At 32.1% G+C, this 17,708-nt stretch overlaps 4 protein-coding genes across 6 annotated transcripts; all 4 read right to left on the bottom strand.

Annotated features, from left to right (window-relative positions):
- Positions 1-963: 963 nt before the first annotated feature.
- LOC107061903 (germin-like protein subfamily 1 member 19) lies at positions 964-3,077 on the bottom strand. The gene is made up of 2 exons (XM_015311870.1): positions 2,912-3,077; positions 964-1,523 (listed from the first exon to the last, which is right to left on the bottom strand). Exons 1-2 carry the CDS (start codon positions 3,048-3,050, stop codon positions 964-966), a joined length of 699 nt encoding a protein of 232 aa, XP_015167356.1. The 5' UTR covers positions 3,051-3,077.
- A 2,701-nt stretch (positions 3,078-5,778) lies between these two features.
- LOC102581218 (germin-like protein subfamily 1 member 19) lies at positions 5,779-7,474 on the bottom strand. Its single transcript, XM_006354481.2, has 2 exons — positions 7,284-7,474; positions 5,779-6,505 (listed from the first exon to the last, which is right to left on the bottom strand). Exons 1-2 carry the CDS (start codon positions 7,408-7,410, stop codon positions 5,952-5,954), a joined length of 681 nt encoding a protein of 226 aa, XP_006354543.1. The 5' UTR covers positions 7,411-7,474; the 3' UTR covers positions 5,779-5,951.
- Positions 7,475-9,810: 2,336 nt separating this feature from the next.
- On the bottom strand, positions 9,811-14,771 carry LOC102591475 (germin-like protein subfamily 1 member 20). Of its 3 annotated transcripts, none has more exons than XM_006354434.2 (2): positions 10,769-11,412; positions 9,811-10,532 (listed from the first exon to the last, which is right to left on the bottom strand). In XM_006354434.2, the coding sequence occupies exons 1-2, from the start codon at positions 10,890-10,892 to the stop codon at positions 9,982-9,984; spliced, it is 675 nt and encodes a 224-aa protein (XP_006354496.1). In that variant the 5' UTR covers positions 10,893-11,412; the 3' UTR covers positions 9,811-9,981. The 3 variants fall into 3 exon arrangements, with proteins under 3 accessions (XP_006354496.1, XP_006354498.1, XP_006354497.1); XM_006354436.2 differs by lacking the exon at positions 10,769-11,412 and adding an exon at positions 13,494-14,771 and having other exon boundaries at positions 10,444-10,532; XM_006354435.2 differs by lacking the exons at positions 9,811-10,532; positions 10,769-11,412 and adding exons at positions 11,701-11,737; positions 13,494-14,771.
- An 804-nt stretch (positions 14,772-15,575) lies between these two features.
- Positions 15,576-17,188, bottom strand: LOC102591147 (germin-like protein subfamily 1 member 13). Its single transcript, XM_006354432.2, has 2 exons — positions 16,956-17,188; positions 15,576-16,300 (listed from the first exon to the last, which is right to left on the bottom strand). The coding sequence occupies exons 1-2, from the start codon at positions 17,083-17,085 to the stop codon at positions 15,747-15,749; spliced, it is 684 nt and encodes a 227-aa protein (XP_006354494.1). The 5' UTR covers positions 17,086-17,188; the 3' UTR covers positions 15,576-15,746.
- Positions 17,189-17,708: the final 520 nt, after the last annotated feature.

Here is a 17,708-nt window from a genome sequence, read left to right as displayed (position 1 = left end):
TTTAATGTTGAAGTGACGAAAATAGTCATTATTTTTGGAGTAGGTTCAAAGTAATGTCGAAAATATATTTCCGAGTAATTTTGGTCATTTAAGTTTGTCAAAAATGAGGATTTTTGATTTATACACATTTTTTCAAAACTGAAATTGTGACAAAAAGATTTAATTAGGAATCTGCGATCAAATCCTAGAAACTACAACACAAAAAAATATACGAAATATCAAAACTTGATTAAAAAAAATAATATAGCATAAGTTGCACTTTATTATTTTTCTCTTGTTTTTACCTATATGCATTTAACTTTGAAATTAAGTTTCTTACAAAGAACTCTTCTTTTTTTTTCAAATTGTTTCTTCTTCTTGTTACTTATTATATTTGATAGACTTATTCTTTCTTGAAAATAGCCACATTGATAATAACTTGTTTGTGACATATAAACCTCATTCATCTATATTACCTTGCTCACTTAAAATAAAAGAAAAATTAGAAGTTGATATTTTACCTTAATTTAATATCAAATTCTTGTTGATTGATACTTGATATCATGCAGTTAGGGAATAAATAAATTAATTAAGTTCTAGGTGAGTTGATAATTTAGTGATCAATAAAATTGACAACCTATATATTCTATGAAGAGTATTTTGAATTTGGTCAATTTCTTAACATTGCATTCACCATTCTACCCTTCATTTTTAATGTTATGTCATCCTAATTAAGATGTTTCTGAATGGTCCATGAATTTTTAAATTGGTCATATATTGAATCGTCAAATAAAAAAAATAAAAACATAGGTGCTATATAAAAGTATGTTTGTCACACATTTGCAAGAATCTTCTTAGCTTTTTTCAAATATTTGTTTAGTAATAAAGACCTTGTTACATAATTAGAAACATAAAACAAACAAGTCATCATATATCCTAGGTGAATTTCTTCAACATACAAAACAACATTTGTAGTGACATAATCTAGGAGAATTTCTTTTGAAGTTCTTTAATCACATTCTTATCAAGCTGAAAACCTTTGACAAGAGCATCGTCGAGAATAGGTGGATTAGAAGCAAAGATTATATCAGGAATCAAGATGAATCCGGGACTTTGACTGTTGAAACTAGCAAATAAAGTAGCATTTGTACTTCCAACATTATACGCGAAGTGAATAAGCCCTTGTGGAATCACAAACACATCACCAGGATTCAAGATTTTAGCAAAGAGACGACTCTTATAGATGTTTTCTTCATTAGGTAGAAGTAGAAGAAATCCCGAATAAATTATACCCTCCAAGATATGTATCATTTCAGTAGCTCGAGGGTGCGCGTGAAATTGAATAAAACCCTTTGGTTCGAAATCAGCGCGAATTATAGAAATGCCTAAAGTATTGAGCCCTGGCATATTATTTATATCCACAATTTTTGTAGCATAACCATATTTTTTATCCACTACTTCTCCACTTATATTAAAACCTGAAGTAAAAAAATCATCTGCTTTTGCAAGCTTTGGGTCTTTGCAAATCTTTCCATTCACAAAAACTACACAAGTGAAAATAAAATGAATTAAGTTAGCATATTATTAAGATATTAAGAGATAACATATTACATAAACTCAAATTATACAACATATATAATTGTTTGAAATAGGGGGAAAGAAAGAGAATTAGCACTTGAGCCTATACTTAATTAAGTGGACATTAGCAAATATTAGAAAATTATCCTTACAATCGTTACACACGGATCTAATGTTTTTCTCATTTATTTCTAAATTTTAATTTATAGACAAAACATCAAATTGTTGTCTAATAGCCTTTCAGTTTGTTCAAAAAAAAATCTTTAGACGGTAATTTAAGAAGTCTATAAACTATAAGTCAAATAAAAAAGATAGTCATTTACTAAATAGATGTCTAAAAAGGAACAATTGGTGAAAAATTCTCTAAAGGTAGAAGTGTTGGCACATTATCTATCGACTTTCTTTGAACCGTGCGCCATTAACCCTCTAAGATTTCTCGATGACAAAACAAAAGGTGTTATTATACAATATAGTTGTCACTATGGGTGGCAATTTCAGTCCATATAAGTGAAATGAATCCATTTTTCCATATTAAATTAAATGGATCACTCATATTTTCTTAAATGGGTAAATATGGACTTCAACCTATTTAAGTTCATACAAATATATGAACAAAATGGGTAAGCATGAGAATCCATATATCACTCACTTATCATAAAAATCCCTAATTGCACTTGAAAATAAAAACATACAAAATTGTGATTTTTTGGCTCTGGGTGGGAGGTGTCCTGGGGTGGGGTGGGGGAGGGGGGAGGTAGGGTTGGAAAAATTCAAAAAAAAAGAAATTAATTGTTTTCTTTTTAAAGTTTTTTTGGGGGGTTGAGGGGAGGTGGGGCTGGTGGGGTAGGGTTGACAAAAAAAAATTCAAAAAAAAGTTAATAAAAAAATAAGTTTTTGAGAAAAGAAAATTGGGGTGGGGAGTGGTCGTGGGGGTGGGTGGAATGGGGCGGGGGTACAAGGTAATTTTTTTATATTTTTAAAAATAATATTACAACGGTGGGTGGGGTTGGGTGGGGTGGGGTGAGGTGGTAGGGGTTGGGGTATTAACAGCTTAGCTTTGATTTAATATTTTTTGGCTTTAAGAGATTAAAATCATGTGTTACAATCATTTTATCAAACTATATTTGACAGAATCCACATTTACCCATATTTTATATGTATGGATTGTGATTCAATCCTCCAAATCCGATCCAATCCATCCATTTGTCACTCCTAGTTGTCACCTAAGATAATATTCAACAAATATATAACATACGTACCATAGACATCTAATTTATGTATATATGACTAGCGTTGGTCGATCAACCAAATGTGTAACTTAAAATATTATCATGATTATAAAAGGATGATTTACCAGAAGTGTTGGAGTCTTGAACTGCAACACATATGTCTTGTAGAGGATTGACATCATAGGCATAAGCTAATTGGGATGAAAACAAAGCAGCAATGGCTAAAATTGTTATAAACCAGCTCATGCTAATTGTTGATTTCATTTGTAGCAAGGTCTACGTTCAATTAATTTTGAAACAAGTTTTTTTTTTTTGCTTAATTGGGCTTTGTCTAGTGCTATATATAGTTGTCTTAGTATTATTCCTTTATTTAAAGGATAAAGTCCACATAATTTTCAGAGTTTATTATTCTTTAAGGATAAAGTCCACATAATTTTGATTTTTTTACTTTATTGAAAATGGGTACCAATCATAAAAATTCTATTAGAAAACACTTAAAACCTTTTTACCCACTATTTTTTATTTTCACTATATTTTTCTTTTGAAAATTTATTCGAAAATTTTCATTTAAACTATATTTAATGTTTTTTATTACAGAAAAGTTCATTCAAAATAATCAAATATTATTTGCGAAAACTATAGTCAAGCATAAACTTCAACTACAACTTAAAAAAATTCAAATTAAATTGGGGGGGGGGGGGGGATTGTAATAGTATGTAGTAGCTTGTATATGAAATCTAATTAAAATATTATTTAACTAGAGCTGTCAATATAAGCTGGTCCACCCCACCGGGCTAATCCATACATGCTTTGAAATTTTACGGATCAGGTCAGGCTAGCCCATTTTTGGTGTGGGTCAGAAAATGGTCGGCCCAGCCCACAAGTACGCGGGCTACCGCCCTCTTTTCTTGAAAGGATATTTTTTAATAATTTTTTAGATTAAATTATAATTTAAAAATATTATCATAAATATCGACAAGACAATATTACATGGTGTTAGTGTTACTACTTGTTAATCAAATCCACAAATAAAATTATCTTTATAATATTTATTAAGTTTGATTTCAAGTAAAAGCATAAATAGCTAAATAAAATATTAACCTAATTGTTTTCCAATGATCATAATAAAACACAATATTCCATAGGCTACGGCCTATGTAGTGATTCCCTAGAAATTTTAGGAAATTTTTATTTTATGTTGTACATATTTTATAAACATAATTTGTATTTAAATCGTAATATTTCAAACTTTAAAAAGATTTTGAGTTCAGACTCTTATTATTTTTAATACTATATTTTATTTTTATTTTTTAATTAATTTTTATTTGGCCCACAGGTCTGCCCTATCCATATTTCTCAAGCCCCACAAATCGGCAGACTTATTTAAACCGAACTAAAAAATCATTTTCTTAAATGGGCTCCAAAAATCGTAGCTCAGCCCTATCAAATTACAATTAGGTCAAGCCGGCCCAACGGGCCTAGCCCATATTGACGGCTCTATATTTAACTATCTATTTTGAGATATTACTCTTTAAGAGCATATTCAATTGTGTATACTTCAGGTAAATTAGCCAAGTTAGATAATTTTACTAATTTTTAAAAGTTTGGGGTATAAACCATATTTTTAAAAAGTTAATTACATTCAAATTCTAAATTTTCTCTGCAAAAACTATGGCCAACCACAACTTCAGTTCCAATTCCAACTTCAAAAAAATTAAATAAAAAAAATATATATATAATGTTCATGAACAAACGCGGACTTATCATTTGCTAAAAATGGAAGTCAAGATAATTTTCTCATTTTAAAATGCAAGCCTCCAGTTCAAGAAGTAATAATTAATCAAGAATCTTGTGATGGTTTTGTGCTCTAATTAGTGGTCAACTTATTCACAGCTATAAGCACGTTTGGAAATAAATACTTAATTATCAAATTTAAATACCTTGACAAATAATCAAAGGTTAGTCAACTGGGACATTTTGCATAAAAGTTTGGAATTTTTTTAGCGAAGTTCACGATTGATCAATTGTAAATCTAAACACGTTGTCCTAATTTAGTATGTGCTAATAATTACTCCATCCGTCCCATCTTAATTGTCACTTTAGTAAATTGTCATTTTAGAACGGGTAAAGTGTTATGAACTAAGTCCAACCCAATAGGAATACCAAGGTCACACAAGTAGTTATTGGACTGGAAAGAGCTATTGGGCCGAGAAAAAGCAATAGGGCAAGATTAATTTGGAATTCGGGTCGAGTAGTGGGTGTGAGAATGGTTCCATCATAAGGGGTAACGGTCACTGATTTAGGAATTATGCATAATGAAGAAAATGTTTGTCCTCTCTTCTTCTTCTAGAGTCTAAGCTTCTTATCTCTATCGTTAGTTATTTGTTATTTTCATATTTCTATTGTAATTCAGTAGTTTGGGTATAAAAAATAACGATTCTAAAGTTGTAATCACGTTCAAATTCATCTATCAATTTAGTAAGCAATTGGGTTTGTTACAGAAAGGCGCATATGCCACTTCCGATTGACAAAAGGTTCGTCTATGCCATCTGTTAAAAGTTTGGCTCATCTATGTCATTTCTATTTGAGAAAAGGCTAATCCATGCCATCATTTGTTAACTGAAATGACATACATGAGCAAAATTTTTAACGGATGACATAGATGAGTCTTCTCTAATAAAGTTCGGTAGCATATTTGAGCTTTTTCCCTTTCAAAAAATAATTTAATTAATGACGTAGCCTAATCATATTTGACCACGTGTAAAAAATAGTTTTGCAAAATCGGAACTGTTTTCAGCTAACAAATAATGACATGGATGAACCTTTTCTCAAACTGAAATGACATAGATGAGCCAAACTTTTAACAAATGACATGATAAATAAGTGTTTTCTCAAAGTTCGATAACATATTTTAACATTTGATTTAAATAAGTGAAGCTACTAAATATCACATCACAGGATATAATTACTTATTTTTATCACATTTGCAAGAATCTTTATTACAAAAAACCTAAATTACATGATGGAACATAAACAATTTGAAACATACAACAAACAAGTGATCATCCTAGGTGAATTTATTCAACATACAACAACATTTGTATAGTGACATATAACCTAGGACAATTTATTTAGTACATAATTATATAATTCTAGTAACATAACCTAGGCAAATTTCTTTCGAAGTTGTTTAATCACTTTCTTATCAAGCTGGAAACCTTTGGCAAGAGCATCGTCGATAATAGGTGGATCAGAAGCAAATATTATATTAGGAATCATGGTAAATCCAGGATTTTGACTGTTGTAAGTAGCGAGTATAGTAGCATTTGTACGTCCAACATTATACTGAAAGTGAATAAGCCCTTGTGGAATCACAAACACATCACCAGGATTCAAGATTTTAGAGAAAAGACGACTCTTAAAGAAGTTGTTTTCATAAGGTAGAAGAAATCCCGCATAAAGTGTACCCTTCAAGATAGTTATAAGCTCAGTAGCTCGAGAGTGCGTGTGAAGTGGGATAAGACCCTTTGGTTCGAAATCAGCACGAATTATAGAAATGCCTAAAGTGTTGAGTCCTGGCATATTGTTTACACCAACAATATGCACAGAATAACCATACATTTGCCTCACTACTTTTCCACTTTCATTAAGTCCTGAAGTAAAAAAATCATCTACTTTTGCAAGGTTTGGGTCTTTGCAAAACTTTCCATTCACAAAAACTGCACACAAGTGAAGTAAAATGATGTTACCATATTATTAACATATTACATAAATTCAAATTATACAACATATGGTATAAAATAAGGAAAATAAAAATAAGTTACAAGTCCAAGGGCTTTTGTCCAGTGGTAAGAGTTTAGCGCGTGACGTGAGAGTTACGTTGCACATCATGGATTCAAACTTGTTATAAGTAAAAGCTTAGTACTTAAGTGTATATTGTCCCACTTAGATTTTATTCCTGTTTTTAAAAATTGAGCAAATATTACTCTTAGAAAACTATTCTTTTAGACAACATTCGACTCGGATCTAATGTTTTTCTCATATACTATTAAATTTTATAGATAAAACATTAGACTGTTGTCTAACATTTATAATAACTTTAAAAAAAATTAGTCTTTCAGTTTGTTCAAAAAAAATCTTTAGATTATAGTCCAAGAGGTCTATAAGTTGCAAGTAAAATAAAACGATGGTCATGATTTACTAAACAGATGTCCTAAAAAGGAACAATTGGTGAACATTTCTTCAAAGGTAAAGGTATAGACACATTATCCATCGACTTTGGAACTAAGCACCACTAGCCCTAGAAAATTTCTCAATTACAAAAAAAGAAGAAGATATTTTATGTATTGTATAGCTGTCAAACAAAATAATAGTCGATAAATACATAACATACGTAAAATATATATCTAATTTATATATATATGAGTTGGTCGACCGATCAAATATGTAACTTGTCAAAAAAAAAGAAGTTGTGATGACTATAAAAGGATGATTTACCAGAAGTGTTGAAGTCTTGAACTGCAACACATATGTCTTGTAGAGGATTGACATCATAGGCATAAGCTAATTGGGATGAAAACAAAGTAGCAATGGCTAAAATTGTTATTAACCACCTCATGCTCATTGTTGTAACAAATTAAAGTCTAATTATATTAAATTTGGAAACAAGTTTATTTTGCTTAATTTGGCTTGTTATACTTTTTATTTTTTCCAAGAGAGATATCTAGTACTATTTATAGGTGTCTTAGTCATATATCTTAAGCAAAGTCTAGTAATTTTCTCATTTTTAAAATGCAAGTTTAAGTTCAAGTGGTAACAATTAATTAATCTCATTATCTTTTTTCCCTCTAATCAATGGTCAAAGTCAATAGTCAATTTATTCACAATTACTCTCTGCACATGTCTGGTGAGTTTTTTTTTTTTTTTTTTAAGTTTTAGTTAGGGTTTGATATTTGTATTAATACTCGACTATTTAGGAGTTACGACCAATTTGGTTACCTTTTTTGAATTCTTGTTCATGTTATTTGAAAATTATCGTTTGATCAAATATCCAACTCGGATTTATATGATATGACCAATCAATAGATTCACCTCATTTATCTATCATAGACCAAGGATTTTGGTGTTGATTACACTAGGGGCTAGCTACTGAGGAAGCAAAATAAGCCATGCGACGATAATCAAGAGGTTTTCACTGAGCATATTTCTAAATTGAATAGCAAAATGACAGGAATTTGTATAAATCAGATATAGATATATCCATCTATAGTGAATTGTGGATTTCGAAATAATAAGATCTTTTTTGTTTGGACAAAAAAATGTCTCTTATAGAAGCTTTGTCACTCTTATCTACGATAGCTTCAAACTCTACTTAAGGTCCTTTCATATGATGGGAATTGTCAATGTATTGTGCGAGCTGCAATTAGTTTGTCACTAAACCTATTTCTAAATATTCTTTGCAAAAAATATGGTTAAATACAACTCTAATTCTAATTCCACATTAAATTTTTTAATTAAAATAAAATAAAAGTATTTAATTTCTATGACTAAACGCCCAACTTATAGTTCGATCTGATAAGTTTAATTTTAATATCCCTTTTGCCCATCTTAGTCATTTGTTAAAAATGAAAGTCAAGGCAATTTTCTCATTTTAAAATGCAGGGTCAAGTTTAAGTAGTAACAATTAATCAAGAATCTTGTGATTTAATTTATACTCTAATCATTCAATAGTCTACGGTCAACTTATTCACAACTCTACGCTTATGCATGGTAAATTTACACATTCAAAAGTGTGTTAATTTGTAGAAATTAAACGTAAGAATTTACGCATCGAATGTTTACATCAATCAATGAATATAAGATTATTTTTTTCACATACACATTTATCGCTAAACCATGAGTAAGTGATGTATTTTTACTTTAATTTTTAATTGCTACGATAATTTTATTGATTTGATATAAATCGCAGGTCGAAATCAAATACCTTTACAAACAATCAAAGGTTAGTCAATTGGTACATTTCGCCAAAAAGTTCGGAAAAATGAGAGAAAAGTGCACTATTGATCAATTGTTAATCGCAACATGTTGTGTTAATTTAATATTTGCTAATAATTACTCCACCAGTCTCATTTTAATTGTAGCTTTAGCTCAAAAAAATCGTTGACTATAAATGGATGATTTAGATTTTTTGAACTTTGATTGTGAGTTTGAATGTAAAAGCTTTACTGAAAAAATTACTATAACTCACAATAATTGACAATTTGTTTATAGTTGTGTCAAACTATTGGAGATGTAACACTATTTATAGTTAGATCATTTAGCACCCAAAGTTGTGGTAAATGTCATTTCATTTTTAATCAGAAGTTTTAAGTTATAATATTTTTAATTTCTCATCATATACCTATATCCCTTTGTCGAAGATGTTGAATTCAGTTGAATCCGATAGTTACGTGTTCCATCCCCCTCTTGGGAAGGGGAAGAAGTTGGGAAAATAGTTTGGTTGTATAATGTAAGCTACATAGAAGAAGAGAAGACTCACTAATTAAAACATACAACCATATGCTATGCTTTCTTTCATTGTTTTCTTCTTCTTTTATTTGGATTTGATGCACTTGAATTAATGATCTTTCGAAACAGCTTTTCTATCTTCAAAAGGTAGTGGTAAGGTCTACGTACACTATACTCTCTCCAAACCTCCACTTTGTGAGATTTCACTTGATATGTTGTTGAAATAGTGGAATAATGTTGCACTAACATTGTGTCTTACGTTATATTGAAAGTGAATACGCCTCCTAAGGAACCACAAGAACAAACGCAAGGATTCAAGATTTTAGAGACGAGATGAGTACCCTCACATCAATCCATTGAATCAGGAATGAGAAATTAAAACCGGGATGTAAATGAACACCCACAAGTATAGACAAAGTAAATTCGATATCTACCTTACCATGTCCACCCCTAATTACATTACGAATTTATCGACTTAATTTCGCTTTTCATAAAATTAACAACATGATGGTAAGAATTAGGGAAATGTCAGCTTCCATAAATGAATAAGTTCACTCCAAATACTGGAAAAATACATACAATTAGAGAATAACGTATTATTCCAACGCTTTCACAAATCGCTAGTGATGAGCATCGCGCTCCAAACAACTTCCAGTAAACACACAAATCATATTTGTAATGTCATAATCTAGGAGAATTTCTTTCGAAGTTCATTAATCACTTTCTTATCAAGCCGGAAGCCTTTAGCAAGAACATCGTCCAGAATAGGTGGATCTGAAGCAAAGATTGTACTAGGAATCATGACGATTCCAGGATTTTGACTGTTGAAAGAAGCAAGCAGAGTAGCATTTTTGTGTCCCACGTTATACTGGAAGTGAATAAGCCCCTGTGGGATCACAAACACATCACCAGGATTCATGATTTTAGAGAAGAGACGACTCTTAAAGATGTTTGCAGCATCAGGGGCAAGAAATCCTGCATAGATAGTACCCTCTAGGATAGTTATGAGCTCAGTAGCTCGAGGGTGCGTGTGAAGTGGAGTGAGACCCTGTGGTTCCAAGTCAGCACGAACTATAGAAATACCAAGAGTGTTGAGTCCAGGCATCTTGTTTACATCCACAATATTTGCAGCAAAGCCTAACTGAGGCACTGCATTTCCCCTAACATTAAGACCTGAAGCAAAGAAATCATCCGCTTTTGCAAGCTTCGGGTCTTTGCAAATCTTTCCATTCACTAAAACTGCACAAGTCAAATAAAAGTTAATGAGTTCCTACAATAAGTTCAGATTCACAATCAAATATTTATAGATATTCAGTAAATTTCTTAATATATATACAGTCTAAACAAAAGCTAACCGGTGAACCCACAAGTTGTTATGTGGATCCGTTACTGGCTAAGCATATTATTCAAATATTAATACAACAGATAACAATTATGCCTTGTTCGCAAACAAAAACTATATAAGGATGATTCACCCGAAGCCTTAGAGTCGTTAACTGCAACACATAGATCTTGTAGAGGGTTGAGATCATAAGCATAAGCAGGGGAAAGAAAGAAAGCAATGATGGCTAAAGTTGTTAAGAACCAGCACATCCTCATTGTTATAGCAAAGTTTGTTTCTTAGCGAAAGACCGAACTTTTTCTGGAAACAAGTTTGTTTTACTATGGACTTGTTATGATATTCTTCAAACAACCAGAAAGGTGGGACTATTTATAATCTGATCCAAAAAGATAGTGTAGGTATTTTCCCATTTCTAAATGTAGATTTAAGTCCAAAGAAGTGACCTTTAATATAATCAGTAGTCAAAAAGTCGTTCATTAATTAGATCAGCTTCATTACCTAAATGGGTTGAATAAAGAGAAGAACTTGCCTTGAAAAGTAGAGATTGAAGGTCTATTTATTTCTTGATTACACAGAATCAGAAGTAACCAACCATTCTTTTCAGGGATGTAAGTGGAGCTTTCATGGTTGTTCAGATATAACATCCTCAATAAACAACTATCTTATGCTTTCAGGAGTGTAGGTAGAGCTGTACTAGTTGTTCAGATGTAACAACGTCAATAAACAACTACCTGATGTGAGCATATGTTGTGGATTCACTACACCAAAAATGATCTTACGCAGCAATTAATTAATGGCAATAACTTAATTGCCGCTAAATATGTTTTTTTAGTGACAATTACATCTTAACACTCTTGAGTATATGCCGCTAAAGCTTATAGCGACATTGGATCTAATGACAATTAACTAATGCCGGTAAAGGGTTTAAACACTCTTTGTTAATGTGCATAAGCAAGGAAATCATCCACTTTTGCAAGCTTGGAGCTAAGCATGTAATTCATATATTAAGAGCTAACAGACGACAGAAATTATACAGCATACAACAACTATAGAAGGATGATTTACCCGAAGCTTTAGAGTCGTTAACTGCAACACATAGATCTTGCAGAGGGTTGAGATCATAAGCATAAGCAGGGGAAAGAAAGAAAGCAATGATGGATAAAGTTGTTATGAACCAGCACATCCTCATTGTTATAGCAAAGTTTGGTTTCTTAGCAAAACAAACAAACTTTTTTCTAGAAACAAGTTTGTTTGCTTTGGGCTTGTTATGATTGTTTTAAACAACCAGAAAGGTGTGAATACTTATACTCCGATTTAGTCGTTTTTCATATCTTTGTTTCTGTTTTAAATTATATTTAATACGTGTTTTCTGTCTATCCAAAACAATAGTCCAGGTGTTCTCATTTCTAAATGCAGAAGTAACCTTTAAAATAATCAGTAGTCAAAGAAATGGTTTATTAATTAGATCTGCTTACTTACCTAATGGATTTAATAATTTCATAGAGATGGAATTCTAGGCACCCATTGACTAACTTCTTAAATAATACCAAAGAGAAAAAGAATCTGACTGATTTGTAAATGAGAGGGTGTTATATATATATGTAAATATTCTAAAAAAATAATGATTGACAATTCATTTAGTTCTTGATTGTACAGAATTAGAAGTAACCAACCATTATTTTCAGCAATGTAAGTACAGCTGTCCTGGGTTGTTCAGATGTAACATCCTCAGAAAACAATTATCTGATGTGTGCATCTGCTTATACCGTGTCATTGATGAGATCAGACCCCTTTAACTTCAACCTCGTAGACTCACGTTATTCAAAAGATTCCTTTCGCATATAATTTTGGAGTTTGAATTGAGAAATGAATTATTAACTTAAGCATGTAGTCCTAATTTTGTTTACTAGATTGTTACTTCTCCTACAAATGAATGTTCTCATCTTAGTATGAATCAAATGTGGAACTTCATAAAAAACTAGCCTGACATTCAATATAGACTGAATTATGAGACAACATAGGTCATAAATCGTCTTTAGCCCTTTGCACTCTCAAGTAGTTAGGCTTAAATTTTTCTATTATATTACAAAAACTATCAAAACCTAATTTCTAAGATACCACATCAATACTATTACTGCTAATCCTGAGTTACCGAAGACGCTAAGAATAAAAATTAATCTTCCTTTAACTTGATACCTTGCAAAGGACACATCTCAATATTGAGGGGATAATCAATATTGGGCTACAAACAGAGTAAACGCTAATACTGCTAATTGGATTTGAGTCTCTTTTCCTAAGGGATAATCAATATTGGGCTATAAACAGAGTAAACAAAAAACTGATGGAATAATTAAGGGGTATAAACATATATCGGGTATATACTCGGGTATAAAATCTTCCCCTTTAATGTGATCCATCGACCATCATGTTTATTGGTGATGGCTCAACGATGATAAAACTTTTCATCCGAATCATAGATACAAATATCCAATTTGTATAATAAATTCTATCATAAAATTAACACTTCAATAATTGATACTCATAACTTGAAGGCTTGGGCTTGTTGAAATCCTCTTGCAGCTTATCTTCCAAGTTAAACAGAAATGGTATAAAGTATTCAAAGCCAGCCTCAATGGAGACAAGGTTGTTTTATAGATTGTATACATGAAAATTGAGGGGTTCACAAATCAATACTTTAGCCCTTGATCACAAGCTAACAAAAAGGAAAACCAAGGTGAACTACCAAATACAGAGGGACAAGAAGTTCTAGTAAACTAAGCTCATAAAATCTAAGCACGACAAACATGCAAGAGCAAATTGCCAAGAAACAAACTAGCTTAAATGGAAATGTGACATACTTCAATAGTCCCCAGCGCAAACCTTATAGCTCATCAGATTTGCTCAAATTACCACAAACATTGCATTCCATAACTGAGGATAGAGATGCATCAGGAGGCAACGGAGCCAATGTACCCCAGCAATTCTCTCGATTACACATGTATCTAAGGAAGAAATACGCGTGAGGAAAATCTTGATCCCTCTCCTCCACCTCGCCATTTACATTTACTTCATCATCCACGTCTTCCTCCATCTCTTCATCCTCTTCCGCTTCGTCTTCATTTTCCTCACCCTCCTTATCCATAGCATCATCCTCACCATCAGACCAATTAGCCTCAACCACACACCGATCACAATTGCAAGTAAAACCATAATCCTCCTTCAACCTTTGCTGCCTTTCCGAATACTTAAAATTCACAGGGAAATAACTCAAACAAATCTCCCTCCCCTCAGGAACATCATGAATCACCCTAACAACCATGTCAGTATTACTCCTGCTATTAACATCCGTATCAACATACTCAAACCTACACGCATTCGGAAGACAATCATGATTGAAAAACGACGCCATCGGATAAATCCCATAAGCCCTAACACCCCTTTCTCTATCAGCCTCAAAAGGTTCCATCAACCCAAATGCATTCACCTTATCCTTAGCCAAAAGAGCCGCAGTAAGCTCCTTAGAGAACCCAAATTCACCAAGATTCAACGACGGGCACGTAGCAACAAGAGAATGAAGCAAAAGAACATCACTTTCCGACACAAATGACGAATCCCCTTGAAGAGATAACAGCACACGAAACGAAGAAGGAGAAATCACTGCTAAATTATAAGCTGAGATAAGAAAAAAAGCTTGAATTTGTTGATCTACATTCAAATTATTATGAGAAGAAAAGGTGTTTCTTAAGTGAGTTAAGGATTGGCAAACCCAAGGAGTATGAGAAGAGGATAAAGCTATAGACTGACAATTAGAGGTACAGAAGAATGAAGAAGTGCACCATGAGCAAGGAATTGGAGATTGGAGGATTACCCTGAAGCAATTTGAGCAATAAGTGCTGTTCTTCACAGAAGCAGAGTAAAGAAGGAGAGGAGAGTCTTTGAGGATGATTTGTCCAGGTTTTAGGGTTTGAGTAGCAACAATTCCTCTTCCTCTTCCTTCTATTTCTGAAATTTTTAACAATTGATTGTTCTCCATTGTTGTGTCCTGTGAATTTTCTCTGAAGCTTCTGCCGCAATTAGGGTTTTTAGGGTTTTAGCTATGAAGACGATACTGTCACTTGGGGTTTTTCTATGGGGGAACAAATTTTTAAAAAGGGCCCTTTTTGGGATCCCTATTTAAGGCGTAGTCAAATTTTACGAAGTTTGTAGTTTAGCCATTTCAGTTATATGTAAGCACATGAAGTTGATTTGGGATTCCTACTAAAAGGCTATAATCGAAATTTATGAAATTTGCAAATTTAGTCACTTTTGATATTGCAATTGTGAAATTGAAAAAAAAAACTCAAGATATGTATGTCTCAAATTAGCATGTATGACTAAACTTATGTATGTTTGTATATATAATAATGAGGTTGATGTTAAAACCTTAAAAGAAAAGTTGTAGCATTGTTATGAACAAAGTCTAGTCTAATGTGGTTATCAAAGTTACACAAGTAGTTATTTGGCTGACAAGAGTTATTGAGCCGAGAACAAGCAATAGGGTCAGGTTAATTTGGGATATAAATCGAGTAGTGAATGTGAGAATGGTTTCATCAAAAGAGATAGTGGTATGTGATTTAGTGATTATGCTTATTGTCGAGTAACGGATTTGATTTCTCTAATTTTTCTTTTTAAGTCTGAGTTTCTCGTCCTCATTCTTATTTTCAATATTTAGGTAGCTAAAGTTTGAACAGATTTGGAATTATGGTTTGTTTTAAGTAATGGTACAAACGTGGCTAGTTGTTAGTTTCTTCAATTTTACCGTCACAGAGGAGGACTGTGGTGAGATCGATAAGATCTCTCCACCCTTAACGAGTTCTCATATTCGATCCCATTGAGTAGAGAAAGCTCACATAAGTAGAGTTTCTCCCTTAATGTACGATATACGATATGTGACATGAACATGAATTAATCCTCACATTCAGTCCACTTACTTTTTAGGTGTGTGACAAGATGTCATATTACAAAACAAAACTTTCAAAAGAACATCATTAAGTTACTGAAAAAAATTACAATAACAAATATGAACTAAGAAGAACTTGTCTCATTAAATTTGCAGTGAATATAATCCAACTCTAGGAGAACTGAGCTCGAAGATGTTCAATCACTTTCTTATCCAATTGAAAACCTTTAACAAGAACATCATCAAGAATTGGTGGATTTGAACCAAAGAGTTGATAAGGGATCATGTGTACTCCAGGATTTTGGCTATTGAAACTACTCAAATGTGTTGCATTTGTGGTTCCCATATTGTATTGAATGTGAACCATACTTTGTGGGATCACAAAAGCATCCCCTGGATGTAAGATCTTATCGAATAGCCTCGATTTGAAAGGATTTCGTGTATCAGGAACAACAAATCCAACATAGATAGTACCTTCCAATACCAGTATTAGCTCTGTTGCTCGAGGATGAATGTGAGGTGAGATTAATCCAAATGGTTCAAGATCAGCACGAGCCATCGAAATGCCTAGAGTGTTGAGTCCTGGCATTCGATTTACGTTCAATGCATTCACAGAAAAACCAAGATTTGTTGGTGTTGGCATTCCACTTACATTGAAACCTGATGCATAGAAATCATCTGCATTTGCTAGCTTTGCGTCTTTGCAAAACCTTCCATTCACAAAAACTGCAAAACACATGAATCAAACAGAACAACATTACAAACATATCCAGTGTAATTTCACAAACTGGAGTCTGGGGAGCGTAGCATGTATGCAAACGTTACCTCCCCCTTCATGGGATAGATAGGTTGTTTCCTATAGACCTTCGACTCAAAAGAAGTGTAATAAAAACATGATAGACAAGAAAACAATAACAACAGAATAGCAAGATAAACAAAGCAAATAGGTAATACCTCAACAGACGAGACTAGCTACCTACCTCTTCTTTCGTAAAAGTACTCCACACACGGCTACCTACTACCTATTTTGTCCTAATCCAGTAATCCTCGACCTCCAATATCTAAAATTATGTCTTGTGTAAGATGAAAATGTGCCAAGTGTAAAGGTTATCACAAATTAAACTAGATCTTTCCACTACCCACTAAAAAACAAATGGCGGCGGACAATTCTCGTAGCTAAACAACAAAATCTATTGCTAATCATATTTAAAACAACGAATTATAAAAAAAATCCTATCAACTACTACGAGTTATCTAGCGATAGATTAGCAATGAATTTCGTAACAAAGTATTACTTTTAAAAAAAAAAAAATTCAGTGTATATAACTTAAATTCGAAAAACTCCACAAAATAAAATAAAGATAGGTAAGTGATTAATTACCTGCAGAATCATTGGAATCTTGAACAGCAACACATAGATCTTGAAGAGGATCAAGATCATAAGCAGAAACAAAGGAACAAAAGTAAACACTAAACACTACACTAATTAAAATCAACAAAGCCATTTTCATTCTAATGATAAATAATTTGGCTACTAATCACTAACCAATCAAGAGTTAATATTGGAAATTTTTATAGTAGAGATCAGAGTTATATAGTACTTTAAAAAAAAAAGCAGTCAAGATTTAGTTTCAAGAATCTAATGCTTTTTAAGTTTTCAAGAAAGTGGTCAACATCACAATGAGTGTAATCCGATTAGATTAAAAGTTGGTCAAACTTACTTTTAAGTCAATTTTTGACTTTTAGAAATATTTGACTAATATCAAAATAACTTAAATTAAGTCAAAAATGACTTAAAATAAATTTAAAATAAGTTAAAAATCAAAAATAGATTCCTCCTACTTTTTATTTTTTAATTTAAAAATTATTTAAACTTGATTTTTTATTTTTAACTTAAATTTATTTATTTTTTAAGTCATACTCGAAAGTCTTTTTCTAACAATATAGATTTTTTTTTCTTTCATATTTTATCTTTGTGGCTTGAAATGAATGAAGAAATGGGTAGTAGGGTACAATGATTTCATAGATAGAAATATCTTTTGTCGACAAAAAAACACATACAATGTCATTATAAGTGAAATTCTTTTGGCTTAAGTGAAGATTTTTTTGGCGTAAGTTTAAGTTTAATCTGATT

The sequence above is a fragment of the Solanum tuberosum genome, unplaced genomic scaffold (assembly GCF_000226075.1).
Source record: "Solanum tuberosum cultivar DM 1-3 516 R44 unplaced genomic scaffold, SolTub_3.0 scf00174, whole genome shotgun sequence".
NCBI lineage: Eukaryota > Viridiplantae > Streptophyta > Magnoliopsida > Solanales > Solanaceae > Solanum > Solanum tuberosum.
This window is presented reverse-complemented; position numbering and strand designations above follow the sequence as displayed.

Bases quoted from the DNA above. Each gene is read 5' to 3' on its own strand.
- LOC102581218 (XM_006354481.2), bottom strand. From the start codon at position 7,410: ATGAGCATGAGGTGGTTAATAACAATTTTAGCCATTGCTACTTTGTTT. The intron at 6,506-7,283 runs GTAAATCATCCT...ACTTGTGTGCAG, and splicing joins TCAAGACTTCAACACTTCTG to TTTTTGTGAATGGAAAGTTT.
- LOC107061903 (XM_015311870.1), bottom strand. From the start codon at position 3,050: ATGAAATCAACAATTAGCATGAGCTGGTTTATAACAATTTTAGCCATT. The intron at 1,524-2,911 runs GTAAATCATCCT...TCACTTGTGTAG, and splicing joins TCAAGACTCCAACACTTCTG to TTTTTGTGAATGGAAAGATT.
- LOC102591475 (XM_006354436.2), bottom strand. From the start codon at position 14,668: ATGGAGAACAATCAATTGTTAAAAATTTCAGAAATAGAAGGAAGAGGA.
- LOC102591147 (XM_006354432.2), bottom strand. From the start codon at position 17,085: ATGAAAATGGCTTTGTTGATTTTAATTAGTGTAGTGTTTAGTGTTTAC. The intron at 16,301-16,955 runs GTAATTAATCAC...TGTGTTTTGCAG, and splicing joins AGATTCCAATGATTCTGCAG to TTTTTGTGAATGGAAGGTTT.